This window comes from Lathyrus oleraceus, unplaced genomic scaffold, assembly GCF_024323335.1.
Source record: "Lathyrus oleraceus cultivar Zhongwan6 unplaced genomic scaffold, CAAS_Psat_ZW6_1.0 chrUn0153, whole genome shotgun sequence".
Lineage (NCBI taxonomy): Eukaryota > Viridiplantae > Streptophyta > Magnoliopsida > Fabales > Fabaceae > Lathyrus > Lathyrus oleraceus.
In genome coordinates this window covers 1593-13592 of record NW_026112544.1, presented here as the reverse complement: position 1 = coordinate 13592, position 12000 = coordinate 1593, and the positions used below count along the sequence as shown (strand labels likewise).

Sequence of the window (12000 nt, the reverse complement as noted above, 5' to 3'; positions counted from 1 at the left end):
TTGGTTTAACTCTTTTCGTTTTCAAACTTTAAATATTTGTCATGTTATCAATTTGTTAGGTTTTGAATCGAACAATAATTTCTTTTTCTGAGAATATGAAAAAAGACAAGTAATAATATAACACTTAATTTTGTGAAAATCAGGTTCTAGTGTTCTAATTTTTTTTCTCTTTAATCTTTATTTATAGTAATTTTTATATTTTGTAAATTATTTTTTGCTTTTATCTTAAAATATATAAAATCAACTCGAAAATATGAATCAGATTAATCAAAATTACAAAAAAAATGAAGCTTTAATGCATCGTAAAAAATGGCTCTAGATAAATTTATTAAAACAAAACTAAAAAAATAATTTATTTGGCTATAGAACAATTGAAAGGTATGATTATATTTTTTGAAATTAAAATCAATAAAATCCTATCTAAGATCAACAATGTCTTAATAAAGATTAAATGAATTGACTTTACTATCAATTGAAAATTCTTGACCACAAAACTCACACTCTTTTTAACGCATTGTTCGACATCTTCTGTTGTCATTAGAGTTATTTTAGTTGTCGTGGGGCTCTTATTCTTCAAAAGTACCAATTTTTCATTATCTTGTTAAGATTTCACAATCAAATTATAATTCAGTGAAGTGGCCAGTTTTAGAAGCTTGCAAATGAAAAATATGAATATCATGTCTTCTTTAAGATTAAGTGTTCACAATTATCGTGTTCATGTTGAAATATCAAAACAAGGACAATGTCACTCTGGTGTAGTTTTACTAGTAAAAAAAATTAAGTGTTCAAAGTTATCATATTCATGTGATATTGATGTCTCAAAAAAATTATTATGGTTTAAATATTGAAATTGTTTGATTTGTACATAAAGTGAACAAAGTGGTAGGGCCATCTCAACCATTAGGTTGGTAAAGACCTCGCTAATAAAAAATAGCATCAATCATTTGTTGTGGTTTTTAAATTCTAAGAATAAGTTCATTCTTGTGTAAAAAAAGTTTGTCAATTATTATTAATTTACAGAAATAATTTATTTTGTTAATTGCACCGTTTAACTATGGTTGTCCGATTACTTTTCAGCCTTATTGTAAAACTGGGACAAAGTCCGGATTATTTTCTTCAAAGCCTAGATTTTATTTTTATTTTTTGAGAGACTAAATTAGATCTTATATTTTTGCTCAAAAATTAAATCTTCACTTTTTAATTCTTTATTTAAAATAAAATAATTGAATTATATCTTAAATTTAAATTTTGATCAAACCAATACTCAATTTGATTCAATCCTAATTAATTTTAAATAAAATTTATTTTGATCCAATCTCAAGAGAGTAAAGATTATATTTAAAATTAAAATAGGATAACGATTTCTTTCCTAATTTTTTGGCAGATAGTTTCCTAAAATATGGTATTATTAGTTATAATCGTCTAGCAAATATCTCCTATAAATGACCACAACCTAATCCATCGTTCAAAACATTCAAGCTTGAATATTTTCTCCACAAAACTCTCCCTTTCTCCAAGTTTGCAAACATCTACTTTTCTTATTCTGAATATAATTTACTTCATACTTTTTTTCATGTTTAGCCACATCAATATATAATATCTGGATCCACCTCTGATAATACCTAGAACTAGAATTACGTAAATTACTAAAAACTTACTAGTATTAAAATCAAAGTCATCATTCACCAAAATACAAAAAAGAGACAATAACAGTGTTAAAATATCCTTCATAATTCAAAAAATAAGTTTTGACTTCAACATTAATATCTTCAACAAAATTACAATGATAAAAATATAAATATTAGTTCATATATCAATTCATTAAGAGACATAGAAAAACAAAAAAAATTAATAGTTAATGGTAAACTTTATGGATTGAGTGGATTTTATGGGTTGGATCTGTGTTTACCTGAAATCCAATTATTTTGAATAATTTTTCATTTTCCAAGATCATATTAACCGAATTACCCATTCAAATCCTCTTTTTTGGATCATTTTGAATGAGTTTGGCCGAATTTAGTGAGTTTATCCAACTCATGTACATCCCTAGGTACGAGTACTAACGTTGATATGCTAGCGGGTATGGGCTTGGAAACTATAGTATCCCCTACTCCTTGTCATCCCTACCTTCCTATGAGTTCTTCTCTTTCTTCTCTACAAAATCCACATATTTATTTCTCAAATCTAAAATGTTAAAAATCTTGACCACAAACAAACCAAAAAAAAATAAATATGAAAATATAGGTGACTGTTCATAATGTTGCTCTAGAACAATTAAAAGGTTAGTTGTATTTTTTGAAATTAAAATTGATAAAATCCTATCTAAGATGAACAATGCCTTAACAAAGATTAAATGATTGACTTTACTATCCATTGAAAAAGAAATTTGATAAGAAATTGATTATGATAATTTAATAAATGATTTTACATCTTAGAAAGTCTAAAAAATAAATATATATTTAAATTATTTATATAAAAATTAATTTTATAAATGTCAAATTCTTAGAATTTGTTTTGGACCTAAATATTCTGCAAAGTGGTAACAATAATGGTAGTTATAAATGAAGTTATTTTAGATCATTTCAAAAGAGATTTTAACATTTTCTAAATCAAAAATTTAATTTTAAGAGTTTAATATAACAAATAATTAAAATCATAAATAATCATTAATTTAACAAAACAAAAATAATATATAACTAGTCCTATCCAGAATTTACATAAGATTAGGATATACCAAAATTAATATTTTATTAAAAAAAAACATTATCATAGTTTTTTTAGGACATTTATGTCGTTTAATAAAAAAAATATTTATTTCCTTCCGTATTTATTTTCCTTTTATAAAACTATTAAATAATCACTATTTTATCTTCATCTTATTTAATTAAATTTTTTAATAAATCAAATAAAATGCAAATAAATTAGGGACTAAGTCCGGATTATTTTCTTCAAAACCTAGAAATTATTTTTATTTTTTTGAGAGACTATATTAGATCTTGCATATTTTTCTCAAAAATTAAATCTACACTTATTTAATTCTTTCCTAATTTTTTGGCAGATAGTTTCCTAAAATATGGTATTATTAGTTACAATCATCTAGCAATTATATCCTATAAATGAACACAACCTAATCCATCATTCAAAACTTTCAAGCTTGAATCTTTTCTCCACAAAACTCTCCCTTTCTCCGAATTTGCAAACATCTATTTTTCTTAAGTGAAACATGGTTCCATTGCTTTGTGTCAATGGTTGTGGTTTCTACGGTTCTTCTTCAAACAACAATCTCTGCTCAAAGTGTTACAATGATTATCTCAAAGAAAACATTGAAAAGTCAAATGATGAAAGCTTTGTTTTTGAATCAACATCTTCTTGTTCTTCAATGACCCCTAATACTGATAGTATCTGTGAGGCTATGGCAGCTACTTCTCTTACCGACAATCAAAACATAAAGACAGAGAAAAATAGGTGCAAGAGTTGCAACAAAAAAGTGGGACTATTAGGATTTAATTGTCGTTGTGGAAATGTATTTTGTAAAATGCATAGATATCCTGAAGAACATGCATGCAAGGTGGATTTAAAGAAGATTGGTCGTCAAATATTAGATAAACAAAATCCTTTATGTGTGAGTGATAAATTAGAACACCGAGTTTAGATGTGGATATCAATTTTAATTTTAATTTTTAATAATTAAGATTGTAAATATATTGATTCTTTATGAATATTTATATATATTTTTATTATTAATCCTTCAATGTTTTTTAACTATTACATATTGTCATTTATAATAATCTCATTGATTATGGTACCGGAATAATTTTGCTTTGCATGAGAAGGAATAACAAGTAGTCTATAATACCCAATGAATAGCCTGAATAAAAAGTCATATATAAAACTTCTCATTAAACATTTCTACAAACATATGGTTATTTTATAGTATTTTTTTAACAAGTATATTTATATCAAAATTATCATAGATATTAATTTGTGTATATTGTTAATAAATTTTTACACGGATATCTTATTATAGAATGGTATATTTTCAAATAATTGTATTATAATATGATATTGTCATGTTAGTTTTTAATACATCTTTATTAATGTATATGTTTAGGGTTTAAGTATTCTTACATAGCTTAATGCACATATATTTTAGGGCGATCCTTTTTCTTTCTTTGTATAATTTTATTGTGTAAAACTATCTCCCCTTAATATGCATGTCAATAATCTTCCTTTGTTACCACGGGAAAGTTATTGTTGTACGCAGTGCATAAGTTTGTGACTTTATAAGTGGCAGATAGTAAGTTGGAAGGGTCTTGTCGAGCCTTTGAACATGTCGCTATGACATGTGAACAACGCATGCGGAAGGCTTGGAACTTTTCACAATTGCACCAACATTTATCTAGTTCGACTCGATAGTATCCCCTTGGCCTCCCCTCATTGTGGTCGATTTCCTCATCTACACTAAATCAATCTTTACAATAGTCAAACATTGTGACCACATGTGTGTTAGCTTTGGAAACTTCCTCCTTAACGAATTTCATTGAAGTTTCACTAAACAACTGCCCTGATTGTAACATTGAACTCCATTTTAAGCGTTTGATCTCAAATAGTGACTCTAACCTAAAATAGGTTGCTCTCACCAAAGCGGTTATCGGTAGGTTTTGGATGCCTTTGAAGACATAGTTCATTGATTCCATAAGATTTGTTGTCATGTGTCCCCATCATTGACCATTGTCGAATGCCCTGGTCCACTTCTTCAATGGAATATTATCGATCCACCTTAATGCATCTGCATTTGTCAATCTGATCTCTTCCCGATAGTGTTTGAAGGGATGTTCTGTTAATGCATACCCTGCATTCATAATCTTCTTTCGTAGCGTCTTGTCTTTGATCTCCCGCATGAAATTTTGAGTGACGTGTCTAATGTTGTAGACATGCATAAAAGGAGGATCTTGCAAGTCACTATCAAGGTTTTTATAAGCACTCTCAATAGATAGATATCTATCTGAAATCAAGCATAAGTTAGGCTGAAGACCAATGTGTAATCAGAGATTTTTTAGAAAAAACTCCATCCACCAGCAGTCTCCCTTCAACCAGAGCGAAGGTGATTGGAAAAATGTTGATGTTGCCATCTTGTGCCACTGCCATGAGTAGTGTTCCTTTGTATTTCATGTACAACCATGTTACATCAATTTGTATAATAGGTTTACATAATGCAAAACATTTGATGCATGGTTCATACGCCTAGAAGAGTCGGTGGAATATTCCATTTCCAGTAACATGAGTCCTGTTTGGGGTATATGCCGACAAGGTCTCCAAAATTGCAACAGTTTTCGAAGCATAATGCTTAAGTGCCACCAGATATTGTGGAAGTTATTTGTACGAATCCTTTCAATTTCTGAATACTCGTTCAACATCCTTAGTCCTAGCTATCCATGCCTTCATGTATGAGGGAGTATAATTGTATCATATGACGATATGCGAGATTATTGTACTCATTTTCAATAACGGGCCCTTGTTAATGATAGATAAAAGTTCATCGCATATTAACTGGGGTTAAGCTGTTTTATCCCATCTATATAGTTATTTGTGTAAAACGCACGAAAGGGTGCTTGTTCGTTTTATTCTTGCGCTATTTTTCTCCAAGCATGGGGTTTGCGAGAGTGTTGTCACTCTCCCCCGTTAATGTGAACAACTTCACATTCCATTACGCAACAAAGTAAGTTTATCTCATTTGTTCCATATGTTTACTTTATAGTACAACTAACTGTAAATAATTTATTTTTTACGCTTTTCGGTTTAGATGGTCTGATCTAGGGATGAACTACAACAAATGTCTTAAACACGCTATAACGGGTTGTTCTAGTGACATATATTTGATGCATTTTATTTGTAATCTAACAATGTAAACATGTCTTTTTGTATATAATGAAATTCACAATATTATATAATTGGAAGGTAATATTTTGATAATTTCTCCAACAAATGAATTCCTTGTCTCCTTTAGGTGTCATTCTTTTCTCACAAAGAAAAGAACAACCACCTCAAGCTTAAACACAACACAACTAGAAACACAATAAAATATCTATAGAAGATACACAAGTTCTAAAAAGAAAATCTAATAGACCCATTTCTAAAGTATGATTATCCTTCGCAAGAGACAATGATAAGATTATACATATCTTTTATGACAAAATTTATGCATGCAGTAGTTCTAGGAATTGAACCACTATCATGAACAAACATATGAAGAAGTATCCTAATAATCCAAATATATAATTTGATAAGAGGAAAAAACAATTGGTCTTATAAAAAGTTGTGAAGATGGTCCTAATAGCAATATTAGTTTTAAATTTTTTGAATTTAGTTAAAAATCGACACGATTAGTTTTTACAAAGATGATAACTATGGATGAGTTTGTTTTTGAATATGTTAAAAATGAAGTATTTAGCTATTTTGTTAGTGTGAATTGTTCTAGATTTAAAGTTCATATTCATGTCATTGTTGCTCAAGATTGCATATTTTTGTATAATGATGAGAAAGAGAAATTGAAGAGCATGTTGTCTACAAATAAACAAATGGTCTCTCTTACCATCAATTGTTGGATATCGGTACAAATTTAAATGACATGTGTTTGAGTTAAATAAGAAAATATTGAGCTTTAATCTAATTTTGGATCACAGTGGATAAATAATTGGTAAATGCTTAGAGACATCCTTGAAAGAATGGGGATTAAAACTTTTGTTGTATAATTGTAGATAATGAAAGTGCTAATAATATTGATCTCACATATCTAGTTAGAAGAATAGTAATTTGAGTGGTCATACTTTGTTAAATGAGGAGTTCACGCATATGAGATGCTCAATAACTGTTGTACATGCATTAATTCAACCACTTTTTCCTCTAATAAGATATGGAAATGCAACATTATTAACACTTACTTTATCAATAGGTACACAATAAACTTTTTCGATCCTCCACTATTTGAAGCATATGCCTTTAAGAACTTATCAATTCTTTTTCCATTGTGATATGAAATCATATTTAAACTCAATATATATCTTATTCAACACTTACCACTCATCAATGTAATGAAAAATATGCACATGTAATTCAAATCTTATACATATGTCCATCAACCTATGGTAAAAGAAACAATTTACTTATTTGAAGACCATATGCTCTTTGACTTCTCTTTCACATCATTATACAAAGCATGCAATATTTAACCACTCTAACATGAGTAAAAACTTTAAATCTAAGACAATCCACAATAACATGATACCTAAGTCTTTCATTTCAATATTTTAAAAAGAAAATATCCATAATATCATATGTACAATGACTAACAGTGTAAGTTCTTGATTAAATTTAACAAATTCAAAAATAACAGTCTTATTAGGGTTATCTTCACAATCTTTGTCTAGACCAATTTTTTGTCTCTTATCAAATTTCTTATTTAGACTAAGATGTTTGTTTATGCTAATGATTATATTCCTAGAGCTAGTGCGTGCATACACTTTATTACAAAAGATACATATTGCCTTATCATTGTCAGTGTGAAGTATAGTCGGACTTTAGAAAAGAATCTAAAAGGTTTTCTTTCCGTACTTGTTTATTTTTTAAAAATGTACCTTTGGTCTTAGTTATTTTGGTGTTTAAGCCTGAGGGGTTTTTTTCCTTGTTGTGTTCTTTAAGCAGGGGAGGGTAGTTTGTTTGTTTGAGAGGGGTGTTTGTTTGTTTTTATCCTTGTGATGAAATAATAATACTCAGAGGAGGAGGGATAGATCCACTTGTTTGAGAAGAGCCAACTTATGTAAGACTGCTTATAACACTATCACTTGTTATGTTTGACTGTTTTCTTCTTCCAGACAAGTGCATCATTGAAATATATCCGATGCAATTCGGATACTGGAGTTTTTGAGTGCAGGTTATACTTTATTATGTTCTTATAGATTAATTTATCCTACATCTTCCATTAAAATCATGTCATACACTTCTAGAAAGCTTATGATGTTATGTTTGACTGTTTTTCTTCTAGACAACTGCATCATTGAAATTTACAGTGTTAAATTCGTTGGGTCGAATTCAGACTATGGTAGCTATATGAGGAACCAGTGTGATCTACGTGATACAATGTGTGTTTCTATTTTTCAAAGCTAAAATCATAGTTAAACACTATTTTCTTGTAACATTAAGCAACTAAGTTATTTTAAACAAATTTATTATAATTGGTAAGATATCTTCGTTATGCTCCAAAGCTCGGAATTTACACAGAATACAATGGCGCACCAAAAAAGATGGAATCTTGATGTATGATAGAGTTGTAATTGATGTATATTGTAACCATCGAGAAACTGAACTGACTGAACTTGTTGTTGAAAAGGTGTTGCAGTTAGATAATCACATTCGCATTGGAGTCTATGTTTGCTTTCTAATCTGTATGCAATGTAACACCCTAAAGCCCAAAATGCGAAATAATGCAAATATAAAACAACTACACACATAAGGTGTCACTCAAACAAAACATAAACCTACTCCGTAACATGAGTTTTATAAAACATGCAGTAATTTAAACACCTGACATCACTTACTCACCTTTACATAGGCTCATTGTTACGGGAAAAAAATCAAATAAAGTAACTCAACAACCAAATAAGTATCATAACATAAAACATGATTATGGAAAAATGCCTTCAACGTCAATAAATTTAAAACAAATAACAAATAATAAGACCAAAAAATCATTTGCCAGTGTTACAGATCAGAGTAACGAAATCTAAATATCGCATACAAACGGGAAAAAAAAACAGTTTTGTCGCGCCGCGAAAATTACAGAGTCGCCACACCGGTTTATTTATTGCAAAGGAAAGGGAAATAATGATAAAACCCCAAATGAGAGAATGGTCTCGCAACCAAGAGCAGATTCGAAAGTCGGTTATGCAAGGGGAAGGTATTAGCACCCCTCACATCCATGGTACTCCATGGGAACCACTTGCTCGTATCAAAGGCGTATGGATGTTGTTTATCTATATGTTGCTTGCTATCGGGAATGAGATGAAATATAAGATGGGGAGAGAATAAGTTTTAATTTAGTGTGCTCTCCAAGGATTGGGCATTTGCGCCTAAGTATCCTCATACGTGCAATAAGGAAGTCAGAGCTTCGTAGTTAGGCTCACAAACAGAACATTGTTTGATGTTTTTACTGAACAACATTAAATTCACATGTTATTGTTCACTTGCTTGTATAATTTGTCACGGAAGCAAGAAGTATTTGCTTGTTTACGGTAAAGTGGATGCGCTTGGATCAAACTCTAGCAGTTAAACATTACTTGCTCACCCATGGAGGCTTAAGCATCATTCACGGTAGAATGGAAATAACACGTTCTTTCTGAAAGTTTTAAAAAGGATGCCTTAAGGCAAAAGATGATTTGATTTGTCGGGGTTGATTTTATGTACGGACACAAGCATCAGACCCTTGGCTAGATACAGTCAACAGTTCAAGAACTCGGGAGTTGAAGGACAATGTTATCCTAACCATTATTTTTCATCCAAAAAAAATATTTGAATTATGAAAATAGTTTGGCAAGTCTAATCATTGGAACTTAGAGGGAGACAAGTATCTGACCATCGACTAAGTACGGTCAACAATCAGAGTACTTGGGAATTGAGAGGACAATGAAGTCCTAACTACTCCTTTTCTCCTCATAGCACATAAATCTAACTTGTTTGAATCATTAGATGTTTTAAAGGGGAAAGTTAAGTGTCGGGTCTGTAGCGGGGTATTCGTTACCATTAGAGATATTGACTAAATCCAAGGTAAATCATACAAGTCGAGTCGCCACCGCACTTCTATTTATCCAAAGGAATGGTTAGAAAGCGAACAAAAACCTAAAAGTTTTATCGAATCAAAAACTAGTAAAAATGTCATAGATCTGGGTAAGGGGTTGGTATGCAATGGGAAGGTATTAGGCACCCAAAGCATCCTAGGTACTCCTAGGGACCCCTTTTCACATTTGTTGCAAAGGTTGTTGTTTTTTTTTTGAAAATTTATTTGTGCAAACATGATTGAAGGGATGAGAAAAGCGTGTATGTTTATCTAATGTACTACTTACAAAAAGAAGGGTCAAAAGAAAATGACTCACACGGACGTCGCATCCACTGCATACGTATCTCATCTGAATCTGAGAATCAGAGTCTTCGTAGCTCAGATACCTATGGGTTAAAGAGGAGTGTGCTCGCTAAGACATCGCATCTTATGCCTACGTATCTCATCTGGGATGAAAATCAGAGCAAAACGTAGTTCGACCACCTATGGGGTAAGGATTGTGTTTTGGGGGTGAACGACGTTACTACGCAATCTACCGGATGCTCGACCTTTGGAGACTTACTCGCCTGTAGTAGAAGGAGATAACGTGTTCTTAGGAGAAAAAAATCAATGAGTTGTTTGGGGTTTTAGGAACGCTCATGCAAAAGGGGTAATGAGGATAAGACCTCATAGCTCTTAACCCTGTACAAGGTGAGCTCATGACAAAAAGTGGGGGTTCATAAAGGTGGAACCTTCTCCACTGACTGACCGGACAAAAGATCTGGGGTTTTTGTTCTGAAGCATCGACACGTAGTGTGATCTTAAAGAACGACGCACTGAATAACGGGGAATTGATTATTGATCCTTTTTATCCGTCAATTGCCTCTTCATGGAGGTCTTTAGGCAAAAAGTAGTAAAATGCGGGAAAGATAAAGGGGGTTAAGAGATCTACCACACGGATAAAGATCCGAAGCAACAGCAAATAAAGGAATAAGAAACCCAAAGATCTCTCAAGCTAGCACCATCAAAGAAAGTGAGTCAGTACAGGTAATCGGAATAAACCTCCAGGTGGTCTCCCACAAATAAAGTGGAACACCAGGCAAGCCATCTCTGCAAGAGTCATGTGAGCCCTCACAAAAAAAACTCAACAAACAGGTTAGAGAAACAAGATAGGGTAATCCAGAGTTGCCCCTAAATCAAAATGTAACCACATGAATCATGCCATTAAAATTCACAAAAAGCAACCAAGGGTAGGAGGCCTAAACCTCTTGTCAAACACATGCCTCAAAAGGGTATCAAATTCACCCATAATACCTCATACATTCAGAGCATTCAATTAAAAGCGTAGAGTAATGGGGATAAGGGCAAACTTGACTGGAGAGATCGAATGAAATTGAATTTCCCGGTTGGGTTTGCAAAGCAATCTGAGGGTTATATGAGAGGGAATTGGTTCTTTGCCGATGAGTTCCCTTCAGTCTGGAGGTGCTCTGAACTCTGTTAGCTCTTCTCTCATATCTTTTTCCCTGCCAGGGTAATAGGAATAGAATTGAATTTTGTCATTGAAACTCTGAATTTATAACCTGATTTTGTGGACCTGTGGGCTTAAATGAGAGAGGCCCAAGTCCAAAATTTTATATTTTATTTATTTTATTTTTTATTTTTTATTTTATTTTTTGTTTTGTTTTTCTTTTGTTTTTGTTTTTTTTTTTCGTTCTTTTTTTTTTAAACATGTGGGCTTCTCCTAGCGTAGGTGATTCTGGTGGCTTTTCTTGGGACTCGCTAGGCGACCCATTCTGCTCGTCTAGCGAGCATGACAGCTCATGAACAAACTTTTGCTCCTTCAAGATTAACGTTTGACTGACGAATAGACCCCATTTGAACCTGTTGAAGTATCTCAAGCCATTCCCTTGTGTTGACTGATCATCTAAATAGAACCCACAAAGTGTCTTGAATGATACTCAAGCTTCAAACAAAAGATGTTAGTGACACATTTTTGTGCTTTTGGTTAGTAAACAATAGTAAGAGAAACAATGATGTATAATTCAAGCATGCTGGGTGATCTCAAACCAATCACAAGGAGTCCACCCAAAGGCAAAGGGAACCAAGATGCTAAAGATCCTTGTGGCAATGCAAATGCAATGTTATGATGCCATGAGGGATCTTAGGTCAAAATTGGGGTCTTACAGGGTCCT

General features: G+C 31.8%; 1 protein-coding gene across 1 annotated transcript; it reads left to right on the top strand.

Moving 5' to 3' along the window:
• Window positions 1–3165: 3165 nt before the first annotated feature.
• On the top strand, window positions 3166–3652 carry LOC127112547 (zinc finger A20 and AN1 domain-containing stress-associated protein 6-like). The gene has a single exon (XM_051046367.1). The coding sequence runs from the start codon at window positions 3224–3226 to the stop codon at window positions 3650–3652; it is 429 nt and encodes a 142-aa protein (XP_050902324.1). The 5' UTR covers window positions 3166–3223.
• Window positions 3653–12000: the final 8348 nt, after the last annotated feature.

Coding starts and splice junctions, on each gene's coding strand:
- LOC127112547 (XM_051046367.1), top strand. CDS start 3,224: ATGGTTCCATTGCTTTGTGTCAATGGTTGTGGTTTCTACGGTTCTTCT.